The sequence below is a fragment of the Neltuma alba genome, unplaced genomic scaffold, assembly GCF_004799145.2.
Source record: "Neltuma alba isolate B1F8T4 unplaced genomic scaffold, ASM479914v2 tig00003123_pilon, whole genome shotgun sequence".
NCBI lineage: Eukaryota > Viridiplantae > Streptophyta > Magnoliopsida > Fabales > Fabaceae > Neltuma > Neltuma alba.
In genome coordinates this window covers 33,301-57,898 of record NW_021633147.1, presented here as the reverse complement: position 1 = coordinate 57,898, position 24,598 = coordinate 33,301, and the positions used below count along the sequence as shown (strand labels likewise).

General features: G+C 32.5%; 3 protein-coding genes across 12 annotated transcripts; 1 reads left to right on the top strand and 2 right to left on the bottom strand.

Moving 5' to 3' along the window:
• Window positions 1–1,879: 1,879 nt before the first annotated feature.
• LOC114740343 (NADH dehydrogenase [ubiquinone] 1 alpha subcomplex subunit 6) lies at window positions 1,880–5,537 on the top strand. The gene is made up of 2 exons (XM_028928474.1): window positions 1,880–2,205; window positions 5,068–5,537. The coding sequence occupies exons 1-2, from the start codon at window positions 1,993–1,995 to the stop codon at window positions 5,251–5,253; spliced, it is 399 nt and encodes a 132-aa protein (XP_028784307.1). The 5' UTR covers window positions 1,880–1,992; the 3' UTR covers window positions 5,254–5,537.
• A 1,725-nt stretch (window positions 5,538–7,262) lies between these two features.
• Window positions 7,263–15,974, bottom strand: LOC114740347 (transcription factor TGA2). 10 transcript variants are annotated; one of them, XM_028928484.1, is made up of 13 exons: window positions 15,798–15,971; window positions 15,141–15,264; window positions 13,741–13,795; window positions 12,923–13,072; window positions 11,872–11,948; window positions 11,568–11,762; window positions 11,169–11,243; window positions 11,019–11,078; window positions 10,358–10,435; window positions 10,148–10,199; window positions 9,751–10,022; window positions 8,807–9,055; window positions 7,263–7,704 (listed from the first exon to the last, which is right to left on the bottom strand). In XM_028928484.1, the coding sequence occupies exons 4-13, from the start codon at window positions 13,026–13,028 to the stop codon at window positions 7,558–7,560; spliced, it is 1,311 nt and encodes a 436-aa protein (XP_028784317.1). In that variant the 5' UTR covers window positions 13,029–13,072; window positions 13,741–13,795; window positions 15,141–15,264; window positions 15,798–15,971; the 3' UTR covers window positions 7,263–7,557. The 10 variants fall into 10 exon arrangements, with proteins under 10 accessions (XP_028784317.1, XP_028784312.1, XP_028784316.1 ...); XM_028928479.1 differs by lacking the exon at window positions 13,741–13,795; XM_028928483.1 differs by lacking the exon at window positions 13,741–13,795 and having other exon boundaries at window positions 15,141–15,215.
• Window positions 15,975–23,935: 7,961 nt separating this feature from the next.
• On the bottom strand, window positions 23,936–24,337 carry LOC114740334 (uncharacterized). Its single transcript, XM_028928464.1, has one exon. It carries the CDS (start codon window positions 24,335–24,337, stop codon window positions 23,936–23,938), a length of 402 nt encoding a protein of 133 aa, XP_028784297.1.
• Between the last annotated feature and the right edge of the window lie 261 nt (window positions 24,338–24,598).

The window sequence follows — 24,598 nt, the reverse complement described above, 5'->3', positions numbered from 1 at the left end:
ATTGAGGGTTTTGCTTGACATTCTTTATGTGAGGCTCTCTTTTTTACTTTTTTTTTTTTTTGACTGAGACGTGTGAAGTTTATATCAAGTAATCCCTCAAATTGCTTTAAGATTAGAAGCAATGTTTTGTTATTCTTGCACTGTAAGCTTTCATTCTCATTTGCATTAGACAAGCTTCACAACACTCATTAACATATGATGGAGATTTAATTGTGTAGGATATTAGGTCCCATATTCAGTTGAAAGGGATGATTGATGGATTCTTTAATTAGATTGGTTCTCATACTTCTAATACTATTTAAGGACGAAAGACAAGTGGTCAATTTTTATGAATAGTAATAATGTTACTATTTATATGAAAATATTTATATATTGTAAAACTTAACATTTACTATCTAAAATAAAAATATAATTGAAAATACAGTTTTTTTGTACTTTTTTTCTTTTCTCGTTTTTTGGCTTATCAAGTGGAGCTTAAAAGACAAATTAAACCAGGGAAAATAAGAGAAAGGGACCAGGTGGAAATAATATTTATTAAGAAAGACCTTAAAAACCTTAATTATTTAAAGGGACCAAATATTAAAATATAAACTTAAAAGATTGAAATCAACCCTATTCACATCACAACCCTCATATTCTTTCACCACTTTCTATAATTTTCATATCATTTAGTAGAACAATTTCAATTCATTTGAATTAATTCAAACTAATTTAAATTTCAAAGTCAGAGGCTAATTCTAATTAATTAAATTAGTAGCCAACACTATCTAATTTATTTTTCATTATTTTTAATTAATAATTTTTGTGGGCTTTTTGAAAAATGAGTAGGGCAATAAAATTCTACTATTCACAGAAAAAAAAGTTGTTCCATATGTTTACTTATATATTTTATTCTATTATTTTATTTGAATGAGTTGAATCCTCTTACTTAATAAAATTAAAAATTTAAAATAAAAAGTGACATAAGAAATTCATTATATCAATAAATATTTGTCATGATAAAAGTAGTTATAATAGTTCAAGTTTAAATCTACATCATTTTTTTTTCTTATTAATTATGGATAAGTTATTTATTATTTATTATTATATCACTTTTTTAATTTTTAATTCAATTATATGATTTTGATCGGCTCATTATTCAGGAAGCCCAAAATAGGAGTTTCATTTTTTTCGAAGAATGACGGAGGAATAAATTAATTAGTGTTATAATTTAATTGGTTAGAATTGTTTCGTAACATTGTAATTCCAATTAGGTTGAACTAATTTGAATAAACTTTAATTATTTTGTTAAAAAATTATAGGACGTGGCGAGAGACAATGTATGGGATTTTGTTAAGGGCAAATTGGTAATTTTAAATTTACATTTTAGTATTTGGTCCTTCCAAATAAATACAATTTTTAAGATCTTTCTCAACAAATATTGTTACCACTAGGTCCCTCTCCCTAATTTTCCCATTAAACCATTCTAAAGTCTGAAATGAGCAATACAAATCCAATATTTCTAAAGTCTAAATTTTAATCCAAAAATATAAATCTTCCTTCATCATGGTGTACATTTTTTCACTAGCATGATGGGAGTAGGAATTGTTTTTTTTATTACTCTCACAAATATGAACTAATTCTTTATTAGTTTCAATACTGGCTATACGAGCAAATGACATAGTGTAACCCATTAAATATTGACACTAGAATGAATTCTAATTAGCAACGTTAAATTTACTATAAAGTTAAAAGAACCAAATTTTAGTTGGAAAAAAAAAAAACTGAAATATTCAGGCACCTTGAAAAGGCCAGCCCCTATTCCCAGACAGCGTGGCACAAAGGGCCCAACGTTAAAACGACGCCGTCTGGCGTGTGTTTCCCACAGCTTCAAGTTCATTCCTATTGTTGTTCGTGCCAGGTGACCTGTGCGCTCCGGAACCATCAGCTTCCCTGAAAACCTCTATTCGGAGTTGAGCAGTTGAGTTGCTGTGTGAGTGCTAAGGAAGGACAATGGCGAATGTGCTGAAGAGCGTGAAGGTTCCTCCGAACTCGGTGAATCTGGAGGAGGCAAGGCAACGAGTCTTCGATTTCTTCAGGACTGCCTGCAGATCAATCCCCACCATCATGGAAGTCTACAATCTCAGCGAAGTCGTCACTCCCTCTCAGCTCCGCTCCACTGTCTCCTCCGAGATCCGAAAGAATTCCCACGTTACCAATCCTAAGGTCATTCTCTCTCTCAACAATGTGCTTTTCCCGTCGATTAAGGGTTTTTTGCTAATTTCTTTCCCCTTCCTCCGACAAGTCGGGATTCTTTTTCCTGGGTTTTTCGGGGTAAAGCTTTTACCTTTTCTTAGGGAAGTTTGATTGAAAATGAGCAACTTGTTTTCTGCGGGGAAGGTAAACGTTAAAACTGGGGTAATACAATTCTTGGTAGTTTGCGGATGTTCTGTGAATTCATATTTAGACATTTGTTATTCGTGCTGGGAAATATTAATCTTGTAAGGCTCTATTTGTCAGGAAGAATGTTCTTGGCGATATTGAAGTTTAGAGCTTAATGATTAAAAAAAATTATTAGATGGTTAGATTAGTTAGAGTTCGAAAGAGCTAGATATTAAAGGTTTCTCTCAGGGCTGTGTATAGAAATCATATATCAAAACTGTTGCACAGTAGCTTCTCTTTGAACACGAAGTCATAGGCTTAGTTTGGTTTCTGGAACTTATTCCCTTTTTAATGATGTGCTGGTGGGGATTCACTAGAATAGAGAGGCACTAAATCTAAAAATAATGCTTCATTTCACATGTCTTTGTGGTTGATTATCTTCATATACTGTCTGATCCTTGTTGAGGTTTACGGATGACCGTCATGGTGATAGTAATATGTTGTAGAAATGTAGATAAGTCGCAGCATTTGCATTATCTTCAAATCCTTTTATTTGCTTTCAAACATAGAGATGCCATCTTTAAGGAAGGGAAGAATATTTAATCTTGTTTTCTAAAGGTTTCAAATGTTAAAAGACTGCTATTTATTGGTTTTGATGAGTCAGTTATGTCTTTTTTTAAGGTGGTCACAACCTTATTGTGCAATGGCTTATAATCTTGAGCTTAGTTCGTTTTTTATGAGATTCTTTTTGCTAAACTACATGTCAGGCTTATTTGGGAGAGAAAAGGATTTCTTTGCTAAACCTATAAATGGGCTAAATCATTGGAATTTGGAAATTCTGAATTCTGAACAAGAAATGCCTTCAGACCCGCATAAGCAAGGCTAAATGATTAAATGTCAATGATGGAGACTCAAAAATGCTTAGCAGAAGAAATTAATGTACTTTTTTTTAATTAATGCTGGAAGTTTTGTGAATTGCTAGAGAATAAGATGCATTTTATGTTCCTAAAAAAAGTTAACCTTTTTTCAAGCCTTGGGTAGTAAAATAGGAGGTGAGAATTCAAGAGGCTAGAACATACTCTCTCCTTATAGAGAATTTACAATGTTAAAAGCCCATTTCAACTCAAGGCTTATTAATAGTTTTATTATAATCTCTAGGATGCATCTTCACACAAAAGCCCAATTAACTTGAAGTTTAGACAAGGAAATGCCTCATCATGCCTTGTCATGAAACTTAATTTTAATTAATAGGAGTGGGGTATGGTAAGGATCAAACTTTGACTATTCTGTCATTGAGGCTTTGAAGTACATCAGGAACCTTTGCTTAAGCTGTTAGGTGAAAGTACATGAATCATTTATATGGAAAAAAGGCTGCACATATTTTTGCACATTTACCAAGGTAGCTATCTAATCTTTTGCATACCCAACTACCAAGTTTTTCTGCGTAAGAGCCTAACAAATGGGAGGCTGCACCAATATTTACATAACATGCATGAAGAAAAGCTTTACATATATTATAACTCAATGACTTGGGTTTTCTTTGCAAGAGCCCAACAAAACTTGCACCCAAGATTTTCTTGCTAGCTCTGCAATACTCTTACAAAGGAATTTAATGCTCGCAGAAGAGCTTCTCACAGCGACTCCTATAGAGTGCATCTGCCACTAAATCTCAGTATAACATATAAACTATAATAAAGCGTCTTTCAGCCTCTTGAATTGTCCTCTTATGCCTCAATGCTTCGATCTAGTGGTGCATTTTTTTTCTTGACATTTTCTTGCTCTAAAGGCATACAGATCCCTTCTTTGCCTTTTTCGTACATTTTATAGCAGTGCCTTTTAAAATTTGGATTCGTAGATATACGCGTGTCAGTTATGTTTCCTTGATCACTTGCCATTCAGCTCAAGTGGGTTATAGTACGCATTATGTGTCTATGAGCTTCTCGTCTTTTTCATTTTTTTCATTGTCCATGGTCAAAAGTGGACAAAATAAGGTTACTGAGTAGTTTCATTTTCAAATAAACTTAGGTTTAGCTAAAGATGAAAGAAAAAAGGATTCTTGTGCTTAGAAAGTTGCACGTAGTAGGTTCAAGATTTTACGATTTGCTTAAAGTAATCAAGCACTTTTGAGTTTTCAAATTGTGTATTTTTGGAAATATAATCCTGAGAAAGCATAAATGAACTGAACTTATAGGAATCTACACTTAAATCATATTAGAAAAATTGAAACTTTTAATGCGTGATGTTAAAACGTGATTCTTTGTTCTGTACCCTTGGCAAAATTTCCAATTCAAGCATGTTGTGTGATTGGGTTATTGTCTTTCCGTTTATCATCTATTGTAGTTATTTGTTTGTCTTGTTTTATTAGAATTCCCAAGTTACTACCTTGTGTTATTTGAAAACTTGCCTAGTCCCTTCGTTTATTCACTTGGTTCCCTTCCAATGGCAAAATTTTTAAAGATGAATAGTTCACGATTGATTCTGTTTACCCATGGTATGTATAAGAAGCAATGTTTTGTGCTTTTTGCATCTGTAATATTCTTTCAAATGTGGTTCTCCTATCATTGAATCGGTGCATCAAGGCCAGTGATAATTGGAAGACCTTGAATTTGAATTAAAATATTGCTTTGGTAAAGACGTAAGAAATTTAGCTGTGGAAGAGGATTTTTTTCCCCCTTTTGATTATTGCTGATAATTGTTGACATTCAGGTGATTGATCTGATGCTCTTCAAGGCAATGGAAGAGTTGAAGGACATTGTGGATCATGCAAAGCAGAGGCATCATATCATTGGCCTGTACGTGGTAGGTAAACAAGGGCTTGTGCAGGATTTGGGCACAAAAGACCAGGGAATCTCTCCCTTTTTGAAAAATTTCTACAAGAGCAATTACTTTTGAAGTCTGCTGTTTTGTCTTCCATTTGCTCAAATAAAGAATTATCTGAAACTGTTTTGACCTGCTGTTGGATAATATTTAGATGATGGGACTTTGTTTCAGATTTAACTGTTGTATTACTGACTGTTCTATTAATGCTAATACACATGTATCTACCATCATTGCAGAAGGTAGACGTTGTTTCTTAATGGAGTGTATTGGCTTGATATGTAAAAGAATAAAGGAAAATGGTTTTTGACTTTCCATTTATTATAGTACACAAGGGCCAAGAGGCTACTAGTTTTTCATGGGACTTGCATGGTGGTGTCATATTTGCATGTATGCTTAGAGGGAGTCATAGACAGCGCGGTTCATTTCAGATTCCTCATAAAACCTAGTTAGGCAGGCTTTCTAAAGGTGTCAAGAATACCCTTAAATTGAAGATCCCTTATGATGTATGTAAAAGGCGGAAGGGATTAGTCTATTGGAACTCAATTCAACAAACTTAGAAAGTAATACTACCTCCGGTCCTAATTATAAAAACCAGTTGACTAATTTGAGGGGATTAAATAAGTAAGTTAGGTTAGTTATTTGTTCTAAATAGGTGTTGTCTTTCCTAAAATATCCTTGCTAATCAAGTGTATTATTGACTAGAACTCTTATTATTAGAAGGGCTACTTTGAAAAAAAATATATAAATATAAGAGACAAAGTAGATTGAGGTCTTATATTTAGGACTAAAATAAAAGTCAAACAGGATTTTATATTAAGGACCGGAGGTAGTATAATTTCAAGTTGGCATTCATATTTCTTCATCTATTAAATATAATGGATTCAACTGAAGGACCGTCAATAGCCTGTCTCAGTTTATGCCGGGAACAATCTCAGATATCATTTTACTAATACGCACTGATTTTTGTATGAGGTTTTTATCATTTTGCTACCAAAACCACATAATGAACATAATGGATTGGAAAATTAGAGAACTCAAGGATGGCCTTTTCAGTGCTCATAAACAATTCTAAGCTCAATTTTTCCATACCCTGAAATAAGTTGGTGTAAATAGCATAATTATAAAACTGTCCCCGCAAACCTATTATTAATACATTTTTGTCAAACTCCTGCCCTCATCTCAGGTTCCAAGTTCTAGTATATTCACAATGATTTCTATTAGAAAAAAAATGTCTGAAATAATCAATGCCATCAATTCGGAGGAAATAATGAAATAAATCACCTCTCTATACTGAAACTTGGAGGGCATATCGCCATAAATCTAAATCAATCTTCGGCTCATTTGCACCCCCCAAACTCCCCCCGCCCCCGGGAGAAAAAAAAAAATCCATAGCGCCTTTCTTTCTGGCTTATTTGATACTCCTCCAGTCTTTAATATAGGACCTAATTCTTGAGTTGGTTTTAGTCCTAAATATAAGACCCCTTTCTCATATTTATCAATTTTCTCTAAATTATCCCTATGAATACTCCCTAATCAAGTAAAAGAGGGAGATAGGGTATTAAAAAAGATGATTATGGTGTTTTAGGAAAAATGTGTCACTTTTCTTATAATTAACTAATTTACCTAATTTCCTTAATCCAATCAAATTAATTAAATAGGTCTTATATTAAGGATCGGAGGAGTATTAGTTTTTGACTCATTCGTCCTTACTCCATATTTTATTTTTTATATAGGCTGTATTGAATTTTTCCATGAGCATTTTAATTAATTAGTGTCAATGAGAAAATATAAAAGTAATAAAATTTAAAATGTTGATTAAATCAAGTTACGAATATTTGCAGTTCACGTGAATTATTCAACTTTGACATATTTAATGAAATATAATTTAAAACAAGTGAAAACGATTATAATGTCATTGTTTATTTTTTCTCTTCCATTTTAACCGCTTTAATTTTGAGATGCAACTTCTATCCATATATAATGTAAAGATAGAATATCCAATTTATCACGATGGATAAGTTCTAGCGTTTGTCACCCAAACAAAATGCTCCAGCATTTTTGTACAGAATAAAAAAGAGGCCTTCATCCACAAACATACTGCTTGTTACCAATATTATTAGTAACAGTAAACAAAATACATACTGCTTACTAACAATTTCGTTTCTAGACAATGTGATTTTGTGAAACATAAACATCAGTCAAACACAGACAACGTAAGAAAACCTGTAGACGTTAAAACTATGATCACAACCATTAGCAATACACAGAGAAAGTAACAAAGAAATCTAGCAACAGTAAAAAGCCTATGATGATGAAGTATTGGTTGGGGCTGCCTCATTCATGAAAAGCAACTTGGATGGTCTGTTTGCCACCCCATCAATCTCTGGGACGAGCCAGCCAGAGGGAGCTGAGAGCACGCAGCCGAGAGAAATAATCATGTATGGCGAGCAAGGCGCGAGCCGACTGACGAGTTGTCAATATCCGGTGCATTTGTTGCAGTGTTTGCTGCCTCAGATTGTCAGCCTAACACAACCACCGTAGGGGGGAAAAAAGAGTCAACAGTAAAGAAATACCTCAACGAAGCCTTTTTTTAGTCAATTGTCTGTTATGAATTAACTTTCTGAAAGATGGCATGTACTTCAATAGAAGCTCTCAATCATCTGTTAATCACGAATATACCAACTCTAACAGTCGCTTCAATTAAGACAGAAGACAATAAGAACAAAAGGAGATGATAGGATGATCAGAAACTGTCATTAACTGTCATAGCTAATATAATTCCTCTGTGACAGGCTAATATGAGTGGGATAGTTTGAGCCTCTTCAACAGCTCATCCACTTGTTATGTTCATGGTCACTGAAAATGCTAGATAAAACATTATCTGACTTTAAAGGGAGATGATAGGACCGGACAGTTCGCTCGTGAGAGAGTGTGGAGGAAAAATGGGTAAAAATTGAATAACAAGAAACGAAAATGCTGGGGAGCACGTTTCCATAACAGTGAGAGAAGAAACAAATTTGAGGTTACATTGAAACAAGTTCGGACGAACACAAGAAGCAAGCTACTGTATGTACAGTCTGTAAGTGAAGGGTATGAGTCTGAAGCTTTAGACTTTATTGTAAAGTTGTGGAGTTCAGAGAGAGAAGAGAAAATAAATAAAGCGAACTGCTACATTCACACTCTAGTGTGGCTGTCTCTATAGATTATGCTAGAGCTTGACGATTAATAACACCAGTATGCTGCAACAGGGCTGCGTTACATATTAAACGTGCCAAAAAACAAAGAAGGAAACATTAAGCTGCCACTATTGATGTCAAAATAGGGTCATGAAATAAACAATTTGAAATCTAATTCCCCAGACAGTGCGTACCCTCCAAAATAAATTTTAGGTTTCCTTACAACTCAATACCACATTATATTCCTTAAATAAGGTATTTCCATGTTGCATAATACCAAGAGAAAACACTTGATAACAAACGCCTAAAAATTGCACCAAAGTTATTCTCATTGATTTAATCAAATTCAATAGATACTATTAGAAAGCTACGGTTTGACTAAAACTTAGAGCCCACTTACGAAAAGATACTGAACCGTGCAAATACAGGAGAATGCAAGAAGAATTTACCTGCCGAATGAATCCCTCAAGGGTTCCTAGCTTACCCATGGCCATAGCCATTTGGCCCATGTAATTCGCCACATTCCCTGATGAACCAGATGAACCAAGGGATCCACTGGACAGTGTCTCGGCTAGAGACTGCTGCAATGCTTCCATACCCTGTGATAATGCATCTTCTGCCTGTTGAGACGATTGCTGCAAGTTGGTAATACCGACCAACTGCTGCTCAGTAAGAGGTTCCAGTTGATTTACCAAAAGCTGAAAACAAAATTATCACCCTCAAGTCAAAGTTAAGGAAATTACAAAATGATCAAGATCTTGGGGGAAAACATAGAGCAGCAACAAAAAGCAATGAACGCTATTCATCCCATAAAAGTGTAAGGGTAACGACACTCCCTTTAAGCACAGGAACTTGGTGCCAGCCTCAAACACCAAAGAACCAAACATGGCCGAAAGATTGTGTCCGCATTCTTATGAAAATCATTATATCCAACAATAAAAAGTATTCCATTAAGGACACATACAACGGTCACCAAGAATTACAGACAAATTATATTAAAGCAAAATAGCTGGGCTATTATTTCTGAACTGGATCTATGCATATTGCCCATATTAAAAGACAAGTGAACGGGTTAATCTACAACATCTTATTTGATGCTTTGGTCCAAATAAAAGACTTGACCTTAGAACGGTTTCAGATTTGAAATGGGCTTAATGAGAGGAAATACAAGAATCGAGTAAAAGCAGAGAGAAGTATATAATTTACAATAAAATTTCGATTCTAAAATTATAGTGGGCAAATATTAACCTTTGTAGGCTGCAACCTTGTGATGATCCGAAGGACCTTAGAGAGAACTCTAATTTTTTTTCTTTTTTACTAGGTTTAACTACTGATCAGGAAAATCCTTATATCTCTCTGTCAACCATATGATGTATGGCCACAATATGCTCACCTTGAGGAGTTCGGATGACCGAAAACCACCGAGCCACAGAAAGCATCTCTCGGCAGGTGTTTTCCACATGCCAGACAACAAATGGAAAACATCATTCTTAGCAGCAGAGCTCTTCAGCTTAAAAATCTCATCATAATGTGCCAATATACCATCAATTATCATGCGAAGTTCTGTATCACTTGCATGGGAGTTTACAGCTGCTCTTAGCTCATTAATTTGTCGATTCTGCTCTTCTAGCCACCTAGAATATTCTACATCAAATGCCATCGCCCCTATAAAACAATGTAGTTAAAATTATTGATTACCTCTTCAAACAAACTAAAACATGCTACTATTTCTTCATAAATATTTTCATATTCAAACTTGAGGATAAACTATGTTGAAGAAAGCAGGATACCATTTCCACCCATTGAATGTGCCTGGTCGCCTGAGCTTGATATGAAGATTCCCTGCAAGATAGTGAAAAGAGATTTGGTTTACAATACACATAAATGGGAAGGAAACAAGGTTAATAATTAAGAGACAAGGGGAGAGAGAGAATAGGAATGAGAAGCGATGTCTATTGAGAATTGAGGTAATTCATCAGCAAAGAAAATTTAAACTACACCTGCTGTCTAGCTCGCTGGAGTTCTTGCTCTAGTTGGGTCAACTTCAACCGACTACTTTCTAATTGCTGGACATAAGCCTATATAGAAAAAACACACATATACGAATATGAGCCGTGGGGAGTTTACTTATATTAGTAGTTGTTAATTGAAGCCATTAAAAGTATGCAAATAAATCATTCCAAAAAAGAACTACAATGTCCAAACTACTCCTCTGGTCCTAAATATAAGACCCATTTTGCAGTGTTATATTTAGAACCGAAGGGAGTATGATGTAATAGTCTTCCCACATTGAAAATCCTTAACACAGGATAGTCCTGCTTAGGAGGGAGCAGATATAAATACATGAGGCCCTACAAAACTGTCACTCTTAAGAAATGAAGGGGGAAAAGTAGAGCTAAATAGACCAATATTCCTCGATCATAATTAAAATGCATTTGCCCTTCATAGCATTAGAGTCATAACATCATATCTACGCCAAGATCACCTAAATCTCTTGTTTTCCGTTGTCAGTAAACAGTGGTCGGTAAGTCAGCATTGTAAATAAGATTTTAACAAAATGATTTCTACGATAACTATATGGTTTGGTGACAAATTTGAAGATGCATCCCCAATAAAATTAAAAAAAGAAAATGAAAACTATTGTAAATATATATTTCCTACTTTCTTTCTCAACCGGCTTTTTCTCGCAGCCTCTCGATTCTGAGCAAGCCTGCGTAGAGTCTGCAAAAATTTAACAAAAAAATTAGCATGTAATAATTGTCATCAAAACCTTTAGGTATTATCCATGTGACTAAAAGAAGAAAATATAACCTTCTGATCCAACTTGTCCTTTGATCTGTCACTGGAATCAGAAGCAACAGCAGCATTGGACAGACTTCTATCAAACTGCAAAGATGGCATTCATGCAACGTCCGATTGTCATGTATTTTCAACCAGCATAACTTCTGCTTTCTAATGAACAGAAACAAACCAAAAAAAAAAAAAGAGAAAAGAAAAGAAGAAGCAGAAGAAAGGCTTCCCCTCATGCATTAAGTTTGTATCATATTTAGATTAGATTTAGGTCAATAACAGAGTCTAATTCTTGACCATTAGTACAATCAGCGCACGCTTATAATTATTAGCGTGCAAATAGGGGATATTGATTTGAGAGAGGGGTGTCGATAAAATTGAAAAGGGAAGATAGTATTAAGCAAGGTATCAAAACTTCACCCGCCCATTCTTTTCGTCAGTATCAGCATCTGTCGAAATATCTGTCCTGGGACTGACATCAGCCATGGCAGACTCCTGGTTTTCTGTATTAGCACCTGATACGGTCACCAAATTTGATGGCTGGGCCTTTTGCAACTGCAACACTTGGGACTCTAATTGCTTAGTGAATTTGTTTATATCAAGTGAAGTTGGAACCTGCACAGAGCAAGAGAAAAGCACAAACCAAGCAAGGAATAAGACATGCAAAATTAGAAGATGACCAACGATGATAGTTTATTAGATGAAAAGAACTAAAGAAACTCGCCTTATCAAAATTACCAACAGGAATGGGACCAAGAGAATTTGTTTGGCTACTTGTTTTGAGTGAGTTATAAACTTGGTCTGAAACATGCATAAGATAAACCCATTATAGAGGGGTCGAACTGGAAAACAAATCTTAATCTTTCCAACAACGATATCATAAAGAAATTGATCAAATTATACACGCACCACCCTCCGGACAAAAAAAAGTTATGCACCAGCACACGTAGATCTTAAACTAACAGGATGTAATGTGCGTGTATGTTGGTGCATGATGGGCAGTTGGACACCCAAAAGGGCAGGAGAACTCTTGCCCAAAAGTTAGCTATAGAGGTGGAAGAACCAATCAACCACATAAATTCCCCATAAAGCAACTCATATTAATTAAAGTGGAACCAAGCACCCCATATTGTCAAGGTCTCCGCAAGCTGGCTATCCTTGAATAGATTGTCTCTTTGACATTTGATTTCCTTGCCAATCAAAACCCTCCACAGCCCTTTCCAAAGTCATGTGCCACCAACTCTAATATAAATTGTCAGGCGCCCAAATGAGGTAATAAAACCCTCCCCTAGAAGTTGACTATTGAGTAGGGTAAACCAGTCGACTTAAATACTCCATAAAATAGCCCATACCACTCAGGGACAGTTTGGGAGCACTTAATTAGTGCTTTTGTGCCTTATAAGACAACATTCCTCTTATATATTTATCTCATACGTTACCTCATACAGCGCAAAATTACTTCTCCACAACTAATCAAAATGGGCCCTTACTATTCAATGTGGAACTAGACATCTTTTACTACTTAGGTCTCATCGAAGTCATATTTTCGTCATCTTTTCCTTGGTGCTAAAATACCACAGTCCACAGCATCTATTAATGTTATCTTTAACTAGCATATAACATCTAATGTGTAGTTATGCACTGACAGATTGAATACAGCAACCATTGAAGCAGGCTATTTGAAGCAGAACTGTTATGACATGAAATGAAAAATAGATATCTATGTGTACTTGTAATGCATAAATTTGTCATAGTTGGATTACAGGAATACTTACCTCCAGTCAAGTTAACAGCATTATCTCTAACTGATTGATCAAAGGCTCCAAAGTCAGAAACATGAAAAGATTCAACTGTGCTTCCTCCAATATGGCTGAACACCATAATTTGTCAAATTGAAGCCAAAAGTTTATCCAGTCTATGTTTCTCTGTCAACATAATGCTCATTAAGAATACAAGTTATCTTAAACTTGGATAAATAGAAAAATAAATACTTGGGCCATTAGGTTCCAAATCCAAATTTATGATTTTGCTTCAGCCTATTTTAATGAAGAAATAAATTACAGCAGTTTTTGCCATCATCTAAGAAGACAACCATCGATTGCCAAACCATTATATTTGCACGGGGAACATCAAGCTACCACAATACTAATCCATTTAATTAAATTATCTATGACTGAATTTCACTGACTAACGAAAGCTACTTGGTAGAGCCCTAGCACTCAAACTTCAATTGTAAGGGCAAGTTCAAAGCATGGTAAAAGGATTCCCTGAATCAAAATAAAATTCCTTATTTAAGAATATGCATTTAGTGGAAGCCCAAAAAAAAAAAAAGGAATATGCATTTAATATTTACACAGTGCCCAAATAAAAAACCTTAGTGACAACCTGAAAGAACAAATCCAGATTTTCCATCTCCCCAAATTATTCAACACCAGAAAACATAGTGCCCAAGATACAAACATCAGATATTTTCACATCATAACTACACAGTTCCTCAAACAAAATTGAGGACAAAGTAAATTTGGATTTGAAAGACAGATACCCAAAGTCTCTTAATTGCACTCTCATTCAGTGTAAGTCTAATTTCTCACACCTCATATATTTGATTGCATGATCTTCAAGGGGCTTGATACGCGGAATACGAATAGCTGCAAAAGTTCCACAATGTCATACATATTTATAGATCAATTTCTCGCGACACCAAACTCCTCATTTTGTAAAATATTATCTAGTTTCTTTATGTCATCACATGATACATTAAGACAAACTTCCTCCACTCTATTTGACCAAGAAAAGATATTGATATTAAAATCAGCACGCCAACATAGTGAGGGGCAAGGTTACTTGAGTACAATAGCTTCGCAATAGGTGACCATTCTAGGGACAATCATGATTTCCTTTCTGCTCTACAAATGCAAAAACGATATTGGTAGGGTGCTTCACAGAGCAATTAATATGAAATTTTGTCACCTCATCACTTGTTTTAGACAACAAATATAAAAAATCTCTCCAAATTTCCAGTGTTTCCAAGTAAACCTTTCTTGCTTCTTGCCTTGAGAAACTACTGACCGGGATCAGTGACAACCTAGTAGTTCTTAAGAGCATCAAGGGGCAGATGCATGCAAGCCTCTCATTCAATCATTACACCATACATTTACTCCATCAAAATGAGATACACTTATCATCAATGAAGCTAAATTAGCATATTCATCCTGCCCGTACATAGGTGCATACTCGAGAGCAACAAAGTGACAAACCATATATAAACATGCTACCAAAATATATATACACAGACGTACAAAGCCCTCATCCACTCAATCAAAATGCTATATACTTATCTTGATCAGTGAAGCTAGAGCAGCATGTGGCTTCCTAGAAAAAGGTCACTAGTCAGCATGGTTCAAGTCAGGCAATCCAACTAAACAGAAGTTCAGTAACTGATCAATCTATAAGCACAGCTACCAGATGGTCGCTGAAAATGTCTCCTGGTATTGTACCAAGAACCTAAAATTGAATCCTACTCTTACAAGGGATATTCTAACAGAGGACAGTCTTTAATTATCAGCACAATAAGCCATTGAGAACATCCAACAATGAACTGAAATCAATTTCAAAAACCAAAATGAAACAAAACATCCAATGTTTTTGGTATCTTCAGATTCTTATACAGTGCATATGATTCAGATGAATATTATGCAGTGTTCTTTTTTCCCCCCCTTTTTTTCCTTTGAACTTGCAGATCTAGATGAAGTCCTCGTTGAACCAACTGAAATTTTACTGTAACCTTCTGGTATGAATTATACACGCAAGAAAATTGGGTTATGTCACCAGAAACAAACCTCTCACGGGCTATCTAACTCAAACATGCAAAACCAACAATGAACATCACAATGTTCCAGATATCACTTGAATTTTCCTAAGTTAAGAAAAAGGCTAAAAAGTTGCTCACTGCTAATTCAAAACATACACTGAGATAATTGTAAGAAGATATACCGTGCATTTGGAACTGGCAATTGAGAATCCAAGCCTGGCATCCCCCTTCTTCCCTTCTCATCTTCTTCACTAACCCTGGTTCAACAACCCACACATCATCATCATCAACGTATGGCCAGCTCCCCTGCGGCCCAAGAAACAAACAATAGCTAAACTAAAATCAATGGACATAAAGCGAAATCGAAATTTTTACTTCAGTAATGGTGAAAAAACAAACAATACAGAAACAAGGCAAAATAGCATCGGACAGAAACAGAGAACAAGACTCCTTTTGCACGAAGCACGGATTCGACAGCTGAGACAGACCTATTTCAGCAACTTCAACATAACATAGATTTCAAGCAAACGAAAGCATGAACTCAATTCAAATCCGAAAGACGGACAAAAAATTCACAAAATTGGAGCAAAACCCTTAATTGCAGAAGTTCATATAAGCAAAATATACCAACTGCTGTCTCGAAAACGCAAACTTTGTCACTATCCCAAGTGTACCCGCAAAGCTAAACACACGGAAAATGAGAATAACATCCAACCAAGAACAGTGCTTAAAAGTCAAAGAAGCCTACTTCGACGTTTAGTAGACCAATTTGACAATTACCACCAACCCCAGATTGATACTCAAATCCAAGCTCTAGAAGATCAAAAAATAAAAATTACCTGTGACTTGAGTAAATTCCCGACGAAAAGCAAGATTATACTGACCAAACCCACCTAGGAATTCTGATGGACCTAATGGTAAAGATAATTATAAACTTAATTTCTCACAATTTAAGCACTTTTTGTTGGATTAAAGTGGAGGAAGAGGGAAGGAGAGATAGAGAGCGACGTGTTGATCGTTCATACTAATCTCAAGACGTCGTCTTCTGCAGAAATCTTCCCCTTTCCAAGGACAAATAATTTTTTAATCAACATTTAATAATGTTTAGTGGTTTGACACGAATTATATTTTTCTGTGCATTTTATTATTTTCCCCCCAAAATCTTTTTCTACGCCGTTTGTTGTGTCAGAGATATACTGACAAAGTATTGCAGTAATAACGCAAACACGACCAATCTCTCTCTCACATCTCGCCTTCAGTTTCAGTACCGCGCTGCTCTACAGCGAATCACGTTCCAGAGAATTTGTAAGCACTTCTTAATCTCTCTCTCTGTATATGTGTGTGTATATATATATCTATAAAATGAGTCACATGTATTCAATGAGGTAAAAGTAGAAACATAAGTTTAAAATTTTAAACAAAAGAGGATTTATTTCTTATATTTAGAAATACTACTATAAATAATACTGGCTCCGGCTCTTAATATATAAAAGTTAGTTAATCAATTTGAGTAGATTAAAAAAATTAATAAAGTTAGTTATTAGTAATAATTAAGTATTATTTTTTCTAAAATATTCTTGATAATCAAGTGTATTGCCTATAACTATCATTATTATAAGAATTATTTTTAAAAAATAGATAAATGTGAAAGACCAAATGAACTCGGGTCTTATATTTAAAATCAAAATAAAATTAAACGAGTTTTTATGTTAAGAATCAGAGATAATATATTAGAATGTGTATATGTCTTCTCATTTGATAAAAAAATTTTAGAGCAAAGTAGGTCAAAATCTTTCCTCTTCTCCCTCACATTACTTGATTTTAGTTCCACATATTGGAATTTTTCAGATGAGAGATAAATTTGCAGAACATTTCACCTTTATTTTATTTTATATTTCACTAATACCCATAAAATATATTATTATAATATTTATTTCAAATAAAAAATATACTATCATAAGTAAAAAAAAAAATACATTATTATAATTAAAATATATTATAATAAAAATTAATTAAAAATAAAAACATTATTTTCAATAAAAAATTATAATATTATAAAATTAATTTATTTTTATAAATATATTATTTTTTAATTAAAATATATTTCAAATTTGAAAAAAAAGCATAATCTATAAGAAAAGAATTAAAAATTCATCTTTTAAAACATATAAAATTTGTTAATTGGATTATTTAAAATATATTATTATATTAATTAGAATAAAAAATTACCGTACTAGTTTTTTAATGCACATATCAGACTGAATTTTATTAAATTATATAATTTGAATTAAGATGTAAATTAATTTATGTAATATATAAATAAAAATATAAAATAATATGTAAGGATAAAAATAATAAATTGATCATTACTATTCCTTCCCTTCCTCTCTTGAACTAAACAAAAAATTATTAAATATCTCACACTATCCTCTCTTTTTAATCAAACCAAACAAAATGAAGTTAAAACTTTTCTTATCCTCCCTGCACTTCACCCTTCTCTCCTTCCCCTTCCTTTTCCCTCAAATCAAACAAGCTTTTAAAGGAGAACGAATAACGATGATTGATTTGAAAAGCTTCTATTAATTTAAAAGTTTAAATAATAAATTTTAAAAATTAGTTGTCCCCATCTTTCTTTTATACATTAATTTCCTCACGAGAAATTTTTTTATCTTAATCTTTGGATGCTTGAGTGGGGTCCTCGCCATCAAATAAAGTTGCGGAATTAACGGAAAAATAAAAAAAATTGTTAACTACTCCATATTCTTTTCCTATAAGAGACACTTGATCAATTATATTGATGGAAATATTGGTTAAAATTAGTAAGAGATGGTAATGTAACATTTTTGCCAAAAATACATTCATTTATGTAAAAGAGAAAATGTGAGGTGGAGAGAGACTATATAAGAATTAAATACAATTATATGAGTAATATGAGTTATTAAACAGGTAAAATGAGAAATTTATAAATAAAATTTGAGACTTTAAATGCCTTAAAAAATATATAATCTACAGTTGTCTTTTGCAAAAATGGAGGGAGGGAGTAATAAAAACAAATTTTATTAACAAATCATAAAAAATTTATTTTTATGGTTAATTAACGAAACACATTAAAACTTTGTATAGCATTGCTAAAGGACTTTCACCGTGATTCCTAGTTACGAAGATATCTAATGTGTTACAGTTAACCCAATGAACATTAATAAAAATATTTCAATTTTTATGCATATAATGTTAGCACTATTATTACATTTGAGCCTTTTTAGAAAAGATTTTGTTTTTTGCTAGATACATTTATCATTCTATTAGAAGCAATATTATTTGAAGCATTGTTATGCACTAAACTTGGGCACATATTTCAGTAGGGATTATAAAAATATTAATTTAATGCTAGTTCCAGTCCTAAATATGCTAGACAAGGCGTTGGCAAAAAAAAAATATTACGCAAGGAGTTTACTCTGATTTTAAATATAAGACCTAAATTTATTCTGTCTCTTAAATTTATAATTTTTTTAATAAAGTATTTCTATTAATTGTACATAATAGGGGTTTCATCAACAAATAATTACAATATACATGATTTGAAAGCATATTCTGAAAAAATCAACACATATTTATTACAAATATCTAATTTTCTCAATATTCAAAAGTTAGTTATTTAGCTCTTCTATTTAGTTTTGTTTCTTTTGGTTATCCGGAGTATCCTCTCACCTGAATGATAAGAGACTAATATCTCAAGATACTGTCAAGCGCTGTAGCGGAAACCCCTCTTAACAGTTTTTTTTCATACACACCGTTTTAAAGATCAAATCAAGATATGATGTTTAAAGTGTTTAAATCTCTTTTACTTGGTTCTATTGGTCATTTATCATATGAGAAAATTGTGGGCTTTTAACTAAGCCCAAATAATCTTTAGTCCAAAACGTAGATGACGTGTTCTTTGGTTGGTTATAAATTATTGAACTTGTAATTTCAGGATGGTCTATTGTTATTGAGACTTTTTAGTAATTATATTTTTAATTTAAGATTTCATAGCAATTCTCCCAATCAACTTTGTGACACCGATGAAATTTAAAATAAAATAAAATATGATTTTAAGAAATAACTGTAACTCTGCATTCCTCCGTAAATATTAAAAATGGAAATAAGTAATTAATTAATAGTCACAAAGATAAACTTACGATATCTTCTTACAAACACCATACCTGCTCAAGAGGATGGCCGGAAGAAAAAAAAAACCTTGCTCAAGAGGAAGGAAGAATTCCATTAAAAAAAAAAGCTTGAAATTACTAAAATTTGGTAGCAATCTTTTAATATGTTTTGTCAATACTGAATTTATAAATAATAACATATTTTTTTTCAAAATTCTTTATTTAGTGTTTAGTAATTTTAAACTTATTTTTGTGGGATTCTCCCTTAAGAGAAAAGAGTATAAAATCATTTGAACGCATCGTCATTATTAAGTATTTATTTTTTTGTGTATATAAATAAGGGGAAATTATTTTTCCCCAACTTTTAATTTGATAACAATATATTTTTTCTTTTTATTAAATTATTTAATTTTGTTTTGTTAGCATCCTTAACTCCTACGATCCCTACCAAAGTAAAATTACAAGGTTAACAGTGTTAATTAATAGAGCAAAACAAATGAATTAAATAGAGAGAAAAAGTATAGGTACCAAATTATATATTATTTGAGAAAAATATAAGTATTTGTAAAATGATATTTTTCTATAAATAATTCTGATATTTGAACTTTAAAAATAGAAATTAAATTTCACTGACATTAAAATTATATTAGTACCCACACACACATATAGATCATTAATCGATTTTCCAGAAAAAAGATACATTTACCTTTGCTTTTATTAAGTTTGCCCAAATATCATCTTATTTTTCAAAAGTTATATAGCGTTAACAAAAATTAAATAAATTATACAAATTTAGGCAATATAAACTTCTTTTACATTCTAAGAATTTTCCATTCCATCCTTTATAAAGAACTCATCAGCATCTAATAACCCTGTTAGTTCTGGTAGAAGGAATCATACATGTTTTGAGTTTGAATTTGTATGAATACAGAAATCGCTTTACTCTAAATCCAACCCAACCATACTTAAATCTCTGGTTTAGTAATGCTTAAATCTCTTTTATAATTGTTTAGAAATATTTTTGTTGATTACACATAATAAAGAATTTTTTATCGAGAGTAGTTACAACATACATTTTTGTAGAAAAGCAATACATATTTATTATGTATAATTAATTTGCTTAATTTCTTAACATTTATAATTTAGTTACTTAAACCTCATATTAATAAGGATCACAGAGAATATTATCTTTCACATCATAGAGCCAATAAGATCTACGCTTTGGACAAATTTGGTGGGCTTGAAATTAATGTATTTAAATTATTAAATTCTTAGACAACGGTTTAGTTCGAAGTGGCTGTTGGGCTGAGCTTTGACTATTAGAATTGTTGGTGCTGGGATTTAGGTTACTACTGTACCTTCATGTGACCAATGCCAATGGTTCCAGTAAAATAGGCTAATTTCTCATAATATGATGAACTAAAATTTAAATTCTTATTAAAAAAGATGCTCACATTTAATGTTCGAGAAGTGTCTTGAATATGATTGTTTCTAATAGAATGATACCTATACGTAGTATTAAAAAAGGACAATTGTAAATTCATGTGTGAAAGCACTACTTTCATGAAATTAGTGGCTATATATGTACTACCTTCGATCCTTAATATAAAAACTAGTTTAACATTCAATTTTGTTCTATTTATCTATTTTTCTTAAAATAGTTTTTATAGTAGTTGTACCTATTAAAAGTTTCATCAAATAGTAATTTCAACTAATACACATAATTAGTAAGGATATTTTAAGAAAGAAGAGACATACTTATTACAAATAAATAACTTAATTAATTTTCTTAATCAACTCAAATTAGTGAACTAACTGTTATATTAAAGAGCGGATGTAGTATTTCCTTTTGTTTTCATTATCACATAAAAATAATTGATACTAAACAATAACAAAAAAAGTTAATGTAAAATTGTTCTAATTGATAAGAACTTATTTATGTTCTACAAAATATAGGGGTATGGATTTAGTCTTTTTCCCCAGCGTAGAGCTGTGTAGCATGGATACTTTGGGGGGGGGGGGGAACTAGTTAATGCACCCATATTATTTTTGTGATAAATTATAAACTATATTTATATTTATATGTAGTGATTTATATAATGTTGTAGGTATTGGATATGTTTCTTTTGGTTCTAGGTTAACATTCAATTTGGTTCTATTTATCTATTTTTCTTAAAATAGTTTGTATAGTAGTTATACATATTAAAGGTTTCATCAAATGGTAATTCCTGCTACCAACGAGGGTTGGTCCAAGTGGTAAGCGGCTTGGTATAGCTTAAGCGAGGTCTCGAGTTTGAGTCTTAGCGTATGCAGAAATCCCCGTTGGGAGACTCACCCACCACAGTCAGGTGCGCGACGCGGGTCGGATCCAGATGTAGTCGGAGCAAAGCTTCGGTGAACTAGGTGGGCAACAAAAAAAAAAAGGTAATTCCAGCTAATACACATGATTAGCAAAGGTATTTTAAGAAAGACAAGACATACTTATTACAAATAACTAACTTAATTAATTTTCTTAATCAACTCAAATTAATGAATTAGATCTTATATTAAGGACCGGATATAGTATTTCCTTTTGTTCTCATTATCACATCAAAATGATTGATGCTAAACAATAACAAACAAGTTAATGTAAAATTGTTCTAATTGATAAGAACTTATTTATATTCTATAAAATATAGGGGTATGGATTTAAATTTTTTTCCCCAGTCCAGGACTATATAGCATGAATACTTTGGAAAAAAAAAAACTAGTTAAGGTATCCATATTATTTTGGAAAAATTAGGGATAACTCTCTCATTGAAAATTCAATTGGTAAATGGGATCTAAAGACTTTGTGCAACTTAACTTCCATTGTGTGCAACTTAACTTTCTTTGCAATGTGCAATGTTTAACTCAATTTCTTTTTGTGCAAAGGAAATTCTCTTATGTGTAAGTTATCTTCCTTATATGCAAATGAATCCCTTATATCTAAATAGTGTTTTGTGCAAACCATCTTCTATTTGTGCAACCTATCTTCCTTTGTGTACAACTAATTTTTCTTTATGTAATCAATCATTCTACGGACCATTTGCTAATTAAATTTGTAATGAGGGATTTATCTCCAATTTTTCCTATTATTTTTGTGATAAATTATAAACTATATTTATATTTATATTTAGTGATTTATATAATGTTCTAAGTATTGGATATGTTTCTTTTGTCCTAGGACATGCTTCCTCTTCAGTACATTCAAAAAAATTTGATAAAGACAGAACTTGTTCTTCTATAATTACTCCTCCGGTCCTAATTATAAGACCCAATTGACTTATTTGAGGAGATTAAGGAAGTAAGTTAAGTTGGTTATTTATAATAAATAAGTGTTGTCATTTCTAAAATATCCTTGCTAATTAAGTATATTGGCTAAAACTATCATTATTAGAAGGATTATCTTGGAAAAAAATGTATAAATATGAGAGACAAAATAGATTAGGGTCTTATAATTAGGACCAAATAAAAAGTCAAATGGGGTCTTATAATAAGGACCGGAGGAGTATAATATTTGTATGTGTCAATCCTTCATCGCATTACATATAAATCTTAAATCCAGTATCATATAACCTGAAAAATGTCATTAGGTATCTAATCGAACTTTCTTTATTTAGCCTATTATTAACACTAGTTTTTTTTTCAAGATTAAAGTGCAAATTTATCCCGAAAATTTTTACTTAAGAATATTAAACACCTGAAAGTTTACTTAATGTTAAGTTGTTTGCCTCAAGTAATAATCTATCACTTCATATATTATTATTCACCATTCCATTGATGTTCGTATATGTCTATATAATTGAGGAAATTCAAAACAATGCCACAAAATTTAACGTGTAAGGACTCTTTAAAATTCTTTAACGAGTCAAAGTTTTTTTTCCTTCTGAATTTTAAGAATATGACATAATTAAGATTATGTATATATGTATATGTAACATATTATGTACTTATTTTAATATTTTTTTGTCTTCTCACCCAATATTTTCTCTTCCTACTCTCAAAACTTTACGCAAATATTGCTACCATTAACAACTAATTAGTTCAGCCACAAGCAATGAATGTCGCCACTGATTGTTATCTTCTGCGGCCACAAATTGTTGCCGAAATCTCTGAATTTTAGTGACCACATATTTTGTCGCTACCGATAATTTTATTTTTAACGGCGACTTTTAATATCGCGGCCCAAAATCTTTTTTTCTTTAATGAATAACTGTGAAAGATTGAAACTTGTTAATTTTCTATACAATAAATAGTTCATATGTAAAAGCTAACGAAGATTATTGGTACCTTTATATTGGTAGAAATATAATTTATGCTTCACAATTATATATATGCATGGTTTTAAATCTCTCTATTTTAGTTAATTAGTAATTAATAAGTTCTTCTCATAAATATAATGAGACCTGCTCTGACTCTAATAAATCTCAAAATCATACAAATTTGATCGATTTTACTTTTAAATGTATGCATAAGCCTATATATTAGGCAATTAAACCCATATTATATTTTTTTTTCTCTCTCTCTCTCTCTCTCTCTCTCTCAAGAAAATAGGTGCGTGTGTAATTAATATATATGTGTGTGTGTGTGTGTGTATAACGTCCATAAACTGTCCTATTTTTTTATTTAAAATGCAAATTACTTGCACACATATATATGTTTTGCTTATTATCAAAATAAGCTCCTAATCTGCCAAAGAGTATATTAAATAAAAACTAACAAAAACCTAATAAACTTACTGAAATTTTTCTATAAAAAAATCACAAATCAATCAATCAATAACCAATAAACATATGAAACGTACTAACCTAGAGCACATCAAAGCCCAAAAAATCCAACACAAGTTGTTCATTGAGCAATGGGTCCACCAACAATGAAGTAGAATCTTGTAACTTCAACCAAGCTGGTGGAGCAGCTCCTTCTTCTTCATCAGGCTCAGGATCCAACACACTCCTCCATTGTTGCTCAAGCTCCAAAGAAGAGGAAGAAGAAGAAGAAGAACCCTTCATTATAAGTTCATAATCATCATCGTTCTCATGATTACGAGCTTCCTCCATGAAATTAGCTTCTGCAACATTGGAAGATTTCCCCGTGAGCTTCTGCACAAGATCCCTGAAGTTGGAAGCACTGGTTTTCACCTTCATAGGGCTCGATATGTACTTCACTTTTATGCCCTTCTCGCTCTTCTGATGACTCCTCCTGTTCTTCATATCAGAGCAGCTAAGAACAGTGATAAATACTACACGAGTTTCGGAAGATAATTAATTAAGCTGCTATATGGTTTTGATTTTGATGATGAAAAAACCCAAACCTGATGAAGAATTTATATGATGTTGGTGATGATGACGGCTTCGAAAAGGTAAGTTTCCGGGAAAGTGATGAGGTTGAAATGATTATTAGAAGGGATCGAATATGAAAGAAAGAAAGAAAATTAGTTAAATAGTGGATGGTGGGAACGGAAATAAGAGATA